We start from the raw sequence: 15,525 nt of genomic DNA on the forward strand, positions 1-15,525 counted from the left end.
CTACTACTCCTACTACTACCACTACTACTACTACTACTTCTATTACCACTACTACTACTACTACTACTACTACTACTACTCCTGCTATTACTACTACTACTACTACTTCTATTACGACTACTACTACTGCTACTACTACTACCACTACTACCCCTACTATTACTACTACTTCTATTACCACTACTACTACTGCTACTACTACTACTACTACTACCACCACTACTACTACTACTACTACTCCTACTACTACCACTACTACTACTACTTCTATTACCACTACTACCACTACTACTCCTACTACTGCTCCTACTACTACTACTGCTACTACTACCCCTACTACTCCTATTATTACTATTACTACTACTACTACTCCTACTGCATGTACAATCACACCCGTCACACAACCCTGCTCACTGTATATGTCTACCTCCCATGCAAACACAACATCAAAGGTTAGCTGATATTTCAGCCTCATGATAAAGTCAACAGAATCACAGCAGTGTGGCCTCACAGAGCAGTCATACTCTACCCCCCCCCCCACTCACACACATACACACACTCTTCCTATAGAATATTCCCTGCCCCATATGAAGATTGCGAAAGCAAATACTACATTTTACCAAATATTCCATAGTACTTACCAAGTATTCCAGCGAGTTCCTGATCCCTCTCTATTCCAGCTAGTTCTCTCTCTCTCTCTCTCTCTCTCTCTCTCTCTCACTCACTCTCCTCACTCACATGAATCCCATTAGTAGAAACTCAGCCTGCATCACGAGTCCGATTAGAACACTTCTTCCGTGTTCCTTAGTAAGCACTAAAAAAGTGAAAAACTGTAGCTGTATAATTACATTAATTCCTCATTCGTCTCTGGGAGGTCCTTTCCTACAAGCTAGGATCCTGCACCCAGGTCTGGGAGCATGAAGGTCTTGTGCAGTATCTTAGCAGGGTCTAGGACTGCACTGTTCTGGATGGAGATATCTCATGAGACCCTAGTGCTCCCATTACCACAGGAACCCCTGTTGTCGTTTCCTTCCAATACATATGCATGTGTGTGTCCTCTTTCATTTAATAAATGACTTCTCAAAAATCAAGAATAAAGAGAACACAAAAGGTTCAAAATCCAAAATCCCAGGTTAAATACACAATTCTAAGCGTCTTCAACATCTCCAGTCGAATCATATCCACTCCTGCCCTGACATCACAGAGCTTTTTAAACCATCATGGAAACTTAATCTACATAAATGGAATTTGAATAATTGGTTTGAGGTAGTGTCTTCTGATATAAGGGCATGTCCACCAGGTTGAGTGTTCCAGTCACTGCTCAAAAGTGCCAGTAGAGGGCAGCAATTCCCCACCCTACTCATAACAGTTTAGGTGAGATCATCCCCTCTGTGGTGGAAATTTTAATATTTCCCTTTATTCTATGCTTTATTAGTATATATTAATCATAATAGTCACATGATAGATGTATAAGCTAGAATTATATCTACATATGTATTAATCATGCAAGTAGGACCCTGAAGCTGTTCAGTGTCTGGTGTGATTTAGAGGCCCTAGAATTGTATTGTCTTCCCTGGTCGTCCTCGGCCCATTCTGGGAATTCGATGTTCCTAAACTGACCTCGCTGGAGACGCCAGCTGGTCTCCTAGTCTCAACATGCAAGTGGCCACGTCGGCTCTCAGACCATTATGAGATCACCAAGCGTGGATGGGGCGTGTGGGGAGACACCGATATACATTTGACAAATCATGTGTGATTTACGTTATGTTCATCCAATCATATGCTTTAATCACCTCATGTTCACCTCGTGAACACCTTGTGTGCTTATGAACTAGAGTATAAGAGATGAGAGCAGGGAGTGGGGGATAAGCTCTCGTTTGCAGGCGCTCTTGAGTGTATGTAGATGAGATCTCTGAATTGGTCCATACTTGTTTAATAAATACATGTTACTTTATTACCTTACCCAACTGCTTCTGACTTTTATTGTGCTCACCATTTAAAGGTTACAGAATTACACACCACACCTCCTAACAGACTCAGGTCATACTCCCAATACTCTCACCTCCACTCACTAAATCGGCCTTCTATCACCTTAAAAATATTGTCAGAATTTTTTTTTGTGGGTCTCTGGTTACCTCCCACAGTCTGAAAACATGGAGGTTAGGTTGACTGGATACTCTAAAACATGTACAGATGTGTGTGCATGCATGTCCAGTGATGGTTGGTGCTTTGACCTTGTCCCCTTCCCTGTGTTCACTACAGTCTCCCAGAGGCCTGTGGTTTCTGACAGAGTACACGCTGTGCTTCTCATTGGGGTGTGTGTGTGTGTGTGTGATTTGATTGTAAAAGCTGATTTCTGTCTGTAAAGTAACACTATATGTGTAAATAATGTGTAAATAATAATAATAACAATAATTATAACAATGAAGTTTTTCCATGCCTTCATCTCCAGTAGAGTGGACATTTGTAAAATGTGGACTGTAGTGCACTAGACAGTAGTTTGGACTATAGTAATAGTCTTTAAACTGGACTGCAAAAAATGTTTAAACTGTGAGAGAAATGATTGATTATTGACTAATCATCATTGATTAGATCATGTTTAGTTATTATAAGAGATCATTATGAACTTTATGATTTAGTATTTGTCCATTCTGACTAAGCAGAAAGACTACAATAATGAAGTAGTGTGATTCAGTGTAATCATGTTTAGTTCATATTATGCATGTGTGCTATACGTGACCCAGGTCAGGGAGAGTGCTGAGGGTAAGAGCACTCTGTTAACTGGTAGTCACTAGGCTACTAGTCTTGGGTCATTTAGCTTTCTCTGTGTTCAACTGATACATCAGTTGCTTCCGCTAACTCTAGGGAAGTCCATATTAGGAGATACACACATGTGAGACAAAGTAGCCTGCTGGACGCTTATGTTTTGGAACATGCTGTGCTAAAGATAACCTGCTGTTAGAACTGCTGAATTGTGTTTAAGATTGTATATAAGCGGGGGACTGCCCCCCTGTCTTCAGAGTTGTCATGCTTGAATGAGACTCTCATGTCTGTGTCTGTCTGAGTCCTCATCCATTTAGTAGAAAATTTCCACGACAGTCTAATGTAGAAATGTTTAAACTCAGGTTAAAATCCTCTTATTTGTTGCCTGCCTAAAACAGGCCTAGTGACACCCCTTATTAAGGGCTGGATGCCTAGACATGGCCTAAAACGTGTTAATCATGTGTTTCAGATGGAGTTGTTTCAGTAAACACCACTCCACAAGCGTGTCTTCCTGGACCACAGCTTCATCGTGTAGTGTAGCACTGTAGAGGTAGACACTGCTCTCATATAGGCTATGTGAAATAATCACCATATGGTTAATAGCTCAACAAACCAAAGCTACAACTACCCAAATAAACATGGAAACAATACACGAGAATAAAAAGAGGAGAGAAAAAGACAGACAAAGGGAGAGAAAGAGAGAAAATGTATTTTTATGGGACGCAATATATAGATAGTTGATATAAACCCAGGCATGTGTACAGTATATCACTCCAACTCAACCACGACTCACTGATCCGCCCTCTAGTGGTGAGCTCGTAGTACTGACGCTCCAGAGAACAGACCAGGCTAGCTAGCCATAGATAAGAGGGTGGTCTGTCTCCACGTGTGACACTCGAGAAAACATGTGCGTTTGTGCGTTTCCCCCCCACAACACACTGAGATTTCAGGAACTGTAGTTATATAGCCACCTGCGGTCCTCGACAGAGCAGTACTGTACCTGTAAGAGGTCTCCAGGCAGGGTTAGCTGAAGCTGGGGAGACAGGGGCATGTCCTTCACCCCACACCTCGTGTGTTATCGGGAATAAACACATACCCGCTTCGAAACCATCCGCAAGGTTAAAAAGACCAAAGACCATCGTGAATAAAATAAATTATGTGCTTTAGCTACTTCTTTGGTCAGAAAGTTAGCCTCCAAATTTAAAGTACCCTACTATAAATTCATTAGTACAACGTTCCTAATTATCGCTGAGACTCCAAAAACAAACATCAGAAACGCCTAAAAGTTCGTTTGAGTCGGTGGGGATTTCGCGGAAATGTAGTTGTAGTTTGTCCGGATGTTCGTGTCCAAACGTTCCGTTGTAAAACAATGAAATGTAAATATTACCTGAAACCGGACTCGTTAGAAGCAAAGACGGAAACTTCACACATCCGTCTGGTGGCCCAACGTGTAGCAGACATCTGAAACACGGTGGACATCTGCACGGAGAAGGTGAGGACTATCCAGTACTCCACAAACACTTCGGTACTGACAGAAGAGTCTTCAGTACTCCCCAAACACCTCAGTAGTGACTTTAGTCTTCAGTAGCAGTAGTGACTGTCACACTGAAGACACGCTAGTACCTGTTGAGCTGTTAAGAGTATTTCTCAAGATGTCTATATTAATAGGATGTTATATTAACCTCTAAAGTTTCTAAATTTTGCACAATTTGTACCATTTACTGGAAAAATGGTAATGGAGGATTTGTTTCCTTATTTTAGACTTTCAGATTCTGAAAGTTGCTGTTTTCCCTGACAGTAGCCCTTACAACAATCTCTGTAATGTCACCCAATAGTTTGGTCTGCTGTGCTATGCATGTTAAGCAGTCTTTCACTCAGCTTTTGTAATGGTGCACCTGTTACCGTCACCGAGGTACACAAAACCAGGAAGGTAGTAATTCGCAAAAAAAAACCAGCACCCCACACAGGGACAAGTTTCACCATCAGCCCACAGGGGGCAGCAGGATTCTGTCCCATCCTGGGGCAGGTAGGACTGTGGATGACCCGTCCTGTACCACAAGCGCGTCAGGGTTGTGATTTGAAGGAAACGGAGAGCAACAAACCACAAATGCATAAAATGTGTTTGTTTATTCTCATCATGAACATTAAGAATCACATCCACTCCAGTGGGGAAAACGCAACAGCATCTGAAATATGAGTAGACCAAACCGACTGATGAGAACATGCTTGATACACATACACACACACTTACTTCAGAGCCTTATTATGTGCACCTTTTCTGTTCACTGGATTAAATTCTGGATTATTGCCCCCCAAACACACACTTCCTCTTACCAGAGCTGAAGTGGAAAAGACACATTCCATCATACCAAAAAGAAACAAGGAGGAGGGCTAAAGGTAAATCTCCACGCAGCGGCACACATACACACGTGACCACGCAGCGGCACACATACGTGACCACGCAGCGGCACACATACACACGTGACCACGCAGCAGGACGCGGCATCTGACTGGAGATCAGACTTGCGCCTTTGGAATGTCATTTATTTTTTATTGAGATTAAAGTGGAAAAGCTCTCATATGGCAAATACAGGTTTGTGAGTCGCATCTGAGCGGACAGTTAACCAAGTAAAGGAGAGAGTGAAGCACAGGACAGAGGCGTCTCCCCTGTCCTACGACATCAGCTGCCACACTGAGACAGGCCAGTGATTACGGAGACAGAGGGAAACGGACAGGAGGAGAGAGGAAGAGAGAGAGAGATCCTATACAGTAGTCTCTATCTCCGTGATTCCAAGAATGTGGGCGCACAGGTGCACGCGCTTAGATCTTTAATGTCCACTGCTTCACACACGAGTCGTGAGATGTTGTGACGAGTGTGTGTTCATCCAGCCAGGACAAACCACTGACATGGTGCAACCGATGAGCATCTGCAAGACACACACACACAGAGCTTGTGTTAATGCATCATTTGTAAACATCAAATTTCAAAGGCATACCTCCAGGTCATTGGAATAATACGAGCAAAGCACATGACGATGTAGTTTGTTTTTCTCCAGACAGCCGTGATAGAGAGGGTAGCTGTGGTGAAGTTAGACCTGCTTGAACCCTAGTAAGAATCAGAATATTCCCTTGAATGTAATTAAACTACAAATTTCTTATCCATTCTAACACAAGAAAGGTTGCACTAGTGTGTTTATGCAGCAAACGTTTGGTATTTCTTTAAAAATGTGGAATAACGTGCACGTAACCTGGAATTTTGATCCTCTTGTCCGGGTCGTCGACGGTCCACACAAAGACCATCATGTCCATCCCTCCGGAGGCAAAATGGTTGTTATCAGGCGACCAGGCCAAGCACACGACCTTTGCGTGATGTCCATAGAAGTCATGCTTCACCTGTGAACACAAACATGCAGCAGATTTAAACACCAATACAACACACACCAGTCAGGGACGCAGATCCAATCAGTCCACAGTAACACAGCAGTCACAGACGGGTTACGCTAACATTTTTACAAATGTTCCAAACCCACACGACACCCGAGCCATTCAAGAGGAAAGCCGTACCGTATAACCGTCGGCAACGTTGAAGATGGTGATGACTTTCTTCTCGTCGGCAACAGCCAGGAAAGCCCCGTCGTTGGAGAACCTCATGTCCATGACGGGTCCCTTCGCCTCCAAAACCTTCCCATCATCCTTCAGGGTGTTCCCGTGGACAGAGTACAGATACACCTTTCCATCCTGCACTCACACACAGACGGTATTAGACAGGAACACCCAGCAGAGAGATCTCACACAAACAAACGAGTGATTGGTAAACCAGTTATTAAAATAGACAGGGTCTCACAGCTCCGCCCACAGCCACGGTTACGCCCCCTGGGTGTACAGAGACCGCCTCCGGCTCATAGCCCATGTTGTCCAGAGTGAAGACTTTCCTCTTGTCTTTCAGCAGCACTACCTGAAAACATGGGGGAGCTTTACACGCAGCAAACGTCTCCAGAACATGCAGAACAGGCCTGCACAGTTCAAAGAAACCAGCCTGTCAGCTAAATACCTGGAGGCTCTGGGTGAAAACTCAGAACACCAACATCAATCAGCATTTAGAAATACAACAATGAATGAACAGACCACAAAAAACAAATGTCACCGCTACCTGTCCTACTCTGATAAAGCTGGATGTATGGAAGCAAGTGTGTGTTACCTGTCCAATACACACGGCCACAGCCAGCCCCCCTCGACCCACCGACACAGCCTTGGGCTGGACGTCCATCTTCACCAGATCTGCCGCACTAAAACAGATAACATTTCTTAACACCACGCTAGCACTCTTCCAAGCTGCCAGAATTAAGTGGGTCTCTGGTTACCTCCCAGTCTGAGGAGCGTGCGTGCGTGTGTGTGTGTGTGTGTGCTACCTGTACTCCTTCTTGTTGAGGTCGGTGAAGCGGAGGGAGTCATCCATGCTGCAGCTGACCAGGTGGTGAGACTCGTCCACGGACATCTTCAACACCATGTTGGAGTGACCCTTACCCGCCAGGCCATCGTTTACTCCGCTCTCAGCATCCCAGCGATGTGCACACGTCAAGGAGCTCACACGGCAGTAATGTGTACAACACACACACACTCACACACACACACTCGTCAAGGAGCTCACACGGCAGTAATGTGTACAACACACACACACTCACACACTCGTCAAGGAGCTCACATGGCAGTAATGTGTACATCACACACACGCACACATACACTCACTCACACACTCGTCAAGGAGCTCACACAGCAGTAATATGTACCACACACACACACACACACACTCATCAATAAGCTCACACAGCAGTAATGTGTACCACACGCACACAACACCTAAGCCAGCAATGTACACACATCAATGAGCACATCAGACAGCTGTGATGTACACAAACACACAAGCAGCTCTTCAGACAATAGAAATGTGTATGTGCACACACGAACATCAATGAGCACTTCAGACATCAGTGATGTGTACAGACAAAGTTACAGGTGTCACTGTAATAACCTTTTACATACACTTCAAATAAATCATACACACAGTGACTGATGGACTAGTGGGAAGCTCTGTGAATTTGGTACCGGACAGAATATTGATTGTGTGTGTCATTTGTGCAGTAGAGGGTATTGATGGTGTGTGTGTGTGTGTGTGTGTGTGTGTGTGTGTGTGTGTGTGTGTGTGTGTGTGTGCGCATGCAGAAGAGGATATTGATGTGTCCATCTTGGCCCCCAGAATAAATGATGGATCGCCCGTCCTCTTTGTGAACAGTCACACACTGGATGGCCTTGCTGTGGCCCTGAGAACAAAACATACAAATCCTGAAACAAAAACACACACCCTGAATCTCACACACACAAACACACACAAACACATCTTACCTTGATGGTACGGAGGGGCTTGCTGGGATTGTTCTTGTCCAGGTAGTTGATGTACCCAGAGAGTGAGACACTGAGCAGGTGATCCCTCTGCCACAGACAGCCCAGCTGCTGGTCCAGCACGTCTGAGCCCAGGTTAAAGGTTGTCACCGCGGTACCGCTCGCCACATCCCACAATTTCACCGTCTTGTCACCTGATGCTGAGATAAGCTGGGAGCTGTCGGGACTCCAGGATACCTTCAGGACAAAATCATCAAGACATCACTCAAGATGCAACTTCACATTCGCAGTCCAGAGGTGGGCGGGGTCGGGGTTAGAATCATAATTCTATAACATATGTATTCAAGTTTATTGCATCTCTTAAATGAAGTATAATAAATGTGGTGTAGGCAAGCAGGACCTAAGTGACACAGGTGGACCGTACGAGTGTGTTCACGCCCGCCCAGGTGGACCGTAGGGGGCTTTCCTGCTTATTTTCCATCAGTATGACGAGCTTGTTAATGTTGCTACCCGACAACATTCAGCCTGACAGACTGAAAACTGAGACAAAGACTCTCACCTGAAATCTGAACACAGACTCAGGACCACTGGGTTAGGAACACAACTCAGGAAGTGTTAATAACCCTCACCCACGCAGCAACAGGAACACACATTGGAACTACAGCCACTGCCTTCTGTCCATGTTCTTGAATTGAACCAGATGGCCACATTTCTAATTTGCCACTTGGTTTTGTGCTATAAAGCTTTTGGGAAGCCCTTTATTTCCTCCTGTCGTGATCATTTCAAGGCTGTGGAGAAACTGCTGCATAAGAAACTTCCCTTGGGTTTGATGTGGCTGGAATGGGTGTGTCAAGACACTCAGGACTCAGACACCCCACCCCCCACAGCATAGAATCACTTACAGCACAGATCCCGCCCTCATGGGCTTCATTAAATCACTTAGCATAGATCCCGCCCTCATGGGCTTCATTAAATCACTTAGCATAGATCCCGCCCTCGTGGGCTTCATTAAACCACTTAGCATAGATCCCGCCCTCATGGGCTTCATTAGACACTTACAGCATAGATCCCGCCTTCATGGGCTTTAGCTCCGCCCAGTGTTCCCAGCTTCTCTGCAGTTTTCCCATCGTACAGAAAAATCTAGAATGAAAGTCATAAAAAGAATGAAAAATTAATAGAGGAGAAAACCAGAGGAAAAGCAACTCAGACACACACATGGTTCGAGCTCCGAGTAAACACACAGGAAGCTGAGCGTAGTACACACCATGTCCATTCCACAACCATCTCCATCCTCTGAGTGCCACTGGCCTCTGAAACCAGACCTACCTGCCCATCTGCTCCTGCAGAAACGTAGCGACTTCCGTCTGGTGAGAAACGCACACAGTTCACAAAGCGCCCATGGTCCTAGAGAGAGAGAGAGAGGGGGGGGGGTATGAGCAGTGGGAAAATGTCAAATCACTGCCCTGTATTTCAAAAGTCCCTATTCACACACTCCCCCGGTGTACATGTCCCATTTTGTGGATACAGTGACTCAGATTGTTGCAGACTGAGAAGTGCTAACAACGCCCTGCCGTAGCCCCTCGTAGGCGCCTGCTTACCCACAGGTCCTTTAGAAGGCTTCCTTTAATACTGCCCTCTGAACAAGACAAATCATGATATCCACTCATAATTATGACTATGATCATTATGGCTGAAATCTTGCCTGAGGCATATCATTTGCTGCTTGTAGAATACAGATCAGTTTTATTCTCAATAAATGTTTGTTTACAAGCTGTAGGCACTACCTTGCAATAAAGTACAACACGGTAGCTCACTACAAACATGACCGCTCACTACAATCACGACCGCTCACTACAAACACGACCGCTCACTACAAACACGACCGCTCACTACAAACACGACCGCATCCATCTCCTCTCCGGCTCCGTAAGGTCCGAGTGGGTCTGCTCTGCATTGCTGAAGCTACGTGCTCTGTCTGCTCGATTCTCAAAGCAAGAGGTTTTAGATCTTCTGGACCATACGTCATGTACGGACATCGAGTTGCAACATTTCCATAACAAACCTCCTGAGGTCCTCCTGAGTAGATTCGTTTTTTACGAGTCCAATGAAATGTGGGCATTAAAACCAGGATGTCCGTTTATTCAAACACTGGGGCAAAGATGAGGAGATGTGGGCAGAACCGTGAGCAGGAGATAAAAGGAGATGAAACTGTTGGTCATTGATGGACACCTGATCATGGCGCTAATTACTAATAAGCATTTGTGCTGTGTTTAGTTCTGCAATTTCCACTCCGTTACACACATGCAAAATGACCCCCTGGACTTTTGGCCGTTAGGTTGCTGGGAGACACCAAAACACTGAAGCAACACATTAGCACTGCAGGAAATGTACCACAAATGATGTAATCAGGAACGCAGCCCTGTGCTGCTGTGTCATGAAGAAACATCACGACTGCAGGCTCTACCAACACACAGCAGGGTGCAGCGTACATTACTAGCAGTGGAGTTAGCATGGACGTGTCTCACAGTAACAGTGGACTGGGGAACTATGATCAACGATGTTGTGCAGGGTGTTGACACGGCAGCGTGTTCAGACACGCAGAACATTCCAGTCAAACTCACAGCCCTCACTGTAGGAACCTCGTCCACAGTGGCAGGTTAGCAAGGGCGCGGTACAGCGGACCTTAAGACGGGACAAAATTAGCTGAACGCCAAATTGTGGGGACCAGGCCAGGCATCAGAACACAACCTGGAAATGGGCCTTAATGTGAGAGTAAGGCATGAAGACCCTGAAGATGTTCATGTAGAGTCCCATCTCCTTTAGACACAACAATCTTCCACTTCCCTACAGAACCTCTATTCTGACTGAATCAAAATCATCAAGATGTTTAACTGAAATGACATAAGGTTCACCCAGAGACACCACAAACACAACTCACACTTATGGTGCATTTGAACTTGAAGGGAGGTCCCTCAAAGAAGGTGGTACAGTTGTCGTCACTTCCGGTAATGAGGCGGTATGGCCGCGTCTGCTTGATGTCCACACTGTTGATGATCTTGCTGTGGCCAATAATCTCCCCCACTGAAGAGCCAGAGTCCCACAAGAACACAGCGCCAAACCTGTAAGGAAAACCACCGTGTGTCTGCACACGCAGGCAAAAAACTCCACTGTGCTCACACGCATGTGTGGGTGGAGTGTGTGTAGGTGGAGTGCGTGTAGGGGTGGAGTGTATGTGTGTGTCGAGCGTGGGGGTAAGGGTGGAGCGTGTGTGTGGGTGGAGTGTGTGTGGGGGTGGAGCGTGGAGGTAAGGGTGGAGTTGGTGGTGCAGCAGCCCGCCCACACTCACTTCTCTCGGCCCTCGCCCACCACAGCCACGCGCTTGCTGTCCTCCGTCCACGCGATGTCCTTGATCTTCCCTCCGAACGGCTGGTACTCGTACTTCAGCAGATGCTCCTTCTGGGTCGTGTCCCAGATACGGATTTTTCCCGACACATCTGAAACGCAGAGACAAAAGCATCGTCATGAAAAACAGCCTTACTGAACACAAGCATCCGCTTCATACAGCAAAACCTTCATAGTCTTTAATAGAAAAACTAAAATAATCCAACATTCCTATTTAAAACTGTATTGAATCTAACCAGGAAGTCCAGATCAAAAAGCCCTAAACCCACAGGAGAGCAGCAGTAACAGTTTTATGAAGGTCTATAAGGTGTTAATACCTATAAGGTGTTAAATGGTCTTGCCCCACAATATCTGATTTAACTCATTACATATTATAACCCATCTCACCTGCTGCACTCTCAAAATACTCTTAGTTCCAAAAATGAGCAAGACTACAGCAGGAGGCAGAACCTTCTCCTTTATAGCAAGATTCCAGTCTGTAAATCTAGATTGAAGACTCACCTATTTAATCAAGCCTTCAGTTAATATTCTACATATGAAGGTGTGGAGCTCGGGGGGGCGCCCAGTCATTGAGTCTTCTGGTAATCTGAGATGTTGATGCTGTCATCCTGCCATGTCATGTGATCACTCTAATTGTGATGATGACTTGGGTGTAATGCAACGTCTCAGTGACTCACGACTGTGGTCACCTCCAGGTCCATTTAGTTAAGCTGCTATAGATAAACCTGACAGAGCTTGTGCTATATACATGGATGTTTAAATTGATGGTTACATATTTAACCTGTAAAATTGTGTATTCTGGTTACATGATTCTACCAAGACAATTCCATAAAAGCACCTAGAAGATGATCCTGTTTGCCAATGGATGTGCCAAAGCCGTGGATAGATGTGTCAATGCCACCAGCGGATGTGGCAATGCTAACTCCCACCTGAAGCCCAACAAGTACACTGCAGGGACTGTAACTGTGTGGCCTAGAAATAGAACTATAAATATGGACTTCTACTAGGGCCGCCCAGTGGAGGATGGGTTCTCTTCCGAGTCTTGGTCCTCCCAAGGTTTCTTCCTAATCCTACCTAGGGAGTTTCTCCTTGCCACCATCACCCGTCTTGCTCATTAGGGATCTGGTCTCATGCGCTTGTAAAGCTGCTTTGTGACACTGAACCTTTGTGTTTTATGGGGACGGCTGTCTGACCCAAAGCCTACCACAGCACAGGGAACACGGACCACTAGCTGACTGAACACGCCCAACAGCAAGGTGGTAATTAGCTGATCGTAGGAGTTGAGCCGAGTGCCTCCCTCCCACATCCAATGCAGGCCAACAAGAAACTGACCCCAGATCAGGCTCCCCATGCACTAGATACCAGAGGAAAGCAATGGCAGTTTCCATGTCAACCTCAGTGTGGTTTCCAGGATATTCCTGCAGAGTGCTTATTCACTACTGGTTTCCAAGCACAGACGGAGCTGCTAGCTGGCGTTCGTTTTCTATTACTTCATTTTTCCATCCTCAAATATTTCTTGGGAATACAAAAACATCAATAGGTCGCAAAAAAAAGAAACCAGCTGAGTTCTGCACAAGAGGCACCAGCCAGTGAAATCCAGTCTGCGCAGAATGACTTCCTGTTCGGTCCTCGACCGACACGGCCCCCTCACGTTTGATTGGTCAGACAGACGTGGGCAAGCACCAACATCTCCACACACCATGTGTGCCTCTCCGCTAGCACCACACACCCATGGCATGCCTGTCAAGATGCCAAACACCCACACACACATGGAAATGCTCACCTCCAGATGCAATGTAATATCCACTAGGTGCATACTTCGCAACAATGACCGGGTGAGGGTGCTCCGTGTACACATCAGCGATGGCAGGGTTCTGCAAGCCAAACACACAGTCAGTTTAACACCGTCCTACAGGAATCAGAAAGTTTAACACAAAGAGCTCTGAGGTGCCTTGCTGACAGAAAGAGTCAGTATTGTAAACAGCTGTATTGAAGGGGCGGAGGAAGAGTGCTAGAATGTGCTTCAGAGTTTGGACATTTCAGAGGTGTTGTGGGACCCGGGACATTTAAAGTCAGGACGAGACCTTACGTCAATATTCCTGATGATGACGCTCTTGCCGTTCGTGTATAGGAAGTTGTTCCCTTTAGGGTCTCCTCCCAGGACCTTGGCCACGCCCCTCTCCATCTGTGGCAGGCTGGCAAACACGTGCTCTACAACACATTTAAACAACTAATGATTATGAAACACAACTCAATATATACTAATAACAATAACAATTCCATATAAAGACAATGGCATGCAAATTCAGTGCACATAATGCTGATTCATTCAATGCACAAAAGAAAACACTGGGATATTCTATGCGAAGTTTGAACTCAGCAGAAATAGCTATTTCACCATTTCGTCGTAGAGAATGGCAAGTTTTCTTGCACCCCAACAAGGAGCGGTTGTTGACACGTGGAAATATACCACGTTTAATAAATGCATCACACATTTACACTGTCCTCAGCGGTGTAACGGCACTCGTGTCCCCACACGGTCGTGCATCAACAGGACTCTCATTGTTGTTCATGCACGGTCAAACCCGTGTCACCCGTGACGTAGACAGGCCGTGGCTCGCGTGCGCGGAGCTCCCCTCACAACACTCCGGGATCTACCGAGTCTGTTCGCCTAGTCCTTATATCCGTGAATGAAACCTTTTGCAAACATGCACGCGTACGTGACGGCACGTTCGCTTTAAACCCATAGCCGTCCCTCCTCGCGCACACGGCGCATTTCCGCATCCCGGCTGGATAACGCTGGGCAGCCGGAGTGCTAAACGCACACTGAAGCTGCCCGGCCGACGAGCGACGATAAGCGGCAGATAAAGCTGCTCGAGTCTGCAGAGTAAATAAATAAAAACCAATCTTAAACGAAACGCAGCGCACGCTTAAAACGTTGTGCGGGGGGCGAGCGCGCGAGCGGCGGACTCGGTCCTCCGGCACTAACGACACCGTCACGCAGCGGCCACAAAGGCTCCCGGGTTCATCCTCGCGCGGCGGGGCACGCTCACTCACTCAGCTCGTGCGACATATCCGCGGATGTGGCGACGTCTCTCGCGCGTGAGTGAAAACGCAGCCGCCGCTCGCGAGGTTCCTGCCGGGCTGCTCTGCTCCTCCGAACTCGCACAAACGCGGAAGCAGGCGCGGCTCGCGCTCAGCTCGCCTTTGCCCATATATGGTAAAGTCGTCCACGGCGCGAGCAGCTGTCGCCCCTTCCGGCGGTCTCGCGCTCGCGTGCCGGTTGCGGAAATGACGTTTGGGGGGGGATGAATATGCGAAGCGGCGTCGTGTTGGCGCTGAAACACCAAAATGTTTGATGTGCACTACAAAAAAACATTTACTGTCACTAACCTACTGACTAGTAGACGTTTAACTACAGTACTGGCCAATGTGTGTGTGTGATTAATTTCCTGTCTGCCTTCACGTTAAGTGTTGTAGTCTTGATACATTTTTATTAATATTTTGTCACTAGACGCGTTTTAGTGTCTCCTGCACTACAGGGGCGTCAAAACGGCTTCATTTGCTATAACACTACGACATGTCTTGATTCAGCGTGATGAATACCGAGAGCTCTACGTTCCACATTTTACACCAATAAATCGCTTTCGGAAAGTGGAAATTAGTATTATAAGAACATTGAATTCTTTGTACTTGACATCAATTTTGTTGTTGTTTGTGTTGATGCTTCAGACCAGTGGGGAACCTCTCAGAGAGCCTAAAATATTCTTAAAACATAAATATATATAATTTATTCAATTTTATTTTATCTACTTACAGTTTGACAATCGACATCTAAACAATTACAAAAATATAAGCAAATAAATTATTCACCCGTGTTTATTAAATTTGTGTTGGAAGGTGAGGAGTGGAAGCCTGTGAGCCTGTGTCTCCCCCTATCAGGACTGTGATGCCCGCTGTTCG

At 46.1% G+C, this 15,525-nt stretch overlaps 2 protein-coding genes across 8 annotated transcripts in view; both read right to left on the minus strand.

Moving 5' to 3' along the window:
• slc2a9l2 (solute carrier family 2 member 9, like 2) overlaps positions 1 to 4,659 on the minus strand; it is a 268,703-nt gene extending 264,044 nt beyond the window's left edge. For 4 of the 7 annotated variants that reach the window (XM_076987952.1, XM_076987944.1, XM_076987918.1 and 1 more), the window contains exon 1: positions 4,151 to 4,659. The gene's annotated coding sequence lies outside the window, so the exon portion shown is untranslated. Of the gene's footprint in view, positions 1 to 641; positions 816 to 848; positions 1,296 to 3,763; positions 4,102 to 4,150 lie in introns of those variants that run through there. The other 3 variants (XM_076987931.1, XM_076987936.1, XM_076987924.1) reach the window with 3 other exon arrangements.
• A 212-nt stretch (positions 4,660 to 4,871) lies between these two features.
• Positions 4,872 to 14,778, minus strand: wdr1 (WD repeat domain 1). The gene is made up of 15 exons (XM_076987970.1): positions 14,620 to 14,778; positions 13,652 to 13,773; positions 13,346 to 13,436; positions 11,507 to 11,654; positions 11,099 to 11,279; positions 9,487 to 9,564; positions 9,220 to 9,300; positions 8,164 to 8,397; positions 7,992 to 8,081; positions 7,173 to 7,327; positions 6,962 to 7,049; positions 6,608 to 6,718; positions 6,328 to 6,501; positions 6,012 to 6,156; positions 4,872 to 5,690 (listed from the first exon to the last, which is right to left on the minus strand). The coding sequence occupies exons 1-15, from the start codon at positions 14,633 to 14,635 to the stop codon at positions 5,584 to 5,586; spliced, it is 1,821 nt and encodes a 606-aa protein (XP_076844085.1). The 5' UTR covers positions 14,636 to 14,778; the 3' UTR covers positions 4,872 to 5,583.
• Positions 14,779 to 15,525: the final 747 nt, after the last annotated feature.

This window comes from Brachyhypopomus gauderio, chromosome 2 (genome assembly GCF_052324685.1).
Source record: "Brachyhypopomus gauderio isolate BG-103 chromosome 2, BGAUD_0.2, whole genome shotgun sequence".
Classification (NCBI taxonomy): domain Eukaryota; kingdom Metazoa; phylum Chordata; class Actinopteri; order Gymnotiformes; family Hypopomidae; genus Brachyhypopomus; species Brachyhypopomus gauderio.

Coding starts and splice junctions, on each gene's coding strand:
- wdr1 (XM_076987970.1), bottom strand. Junction 8,082..8,163: donor AGCCCCTCCGTACCATCAAG/GTAAGATGTGTT, acceptor TTTTGTTCTCAG/GGCCACAGCAAGGCCATCCA. Junction 6,502..6,607: donor CCGTGGCTGTGGGCGGAGCT/GTGAGACCCTGT, acceptor GTGTGAGTGCAG/GATGGAAAGGTGTATCTGTA.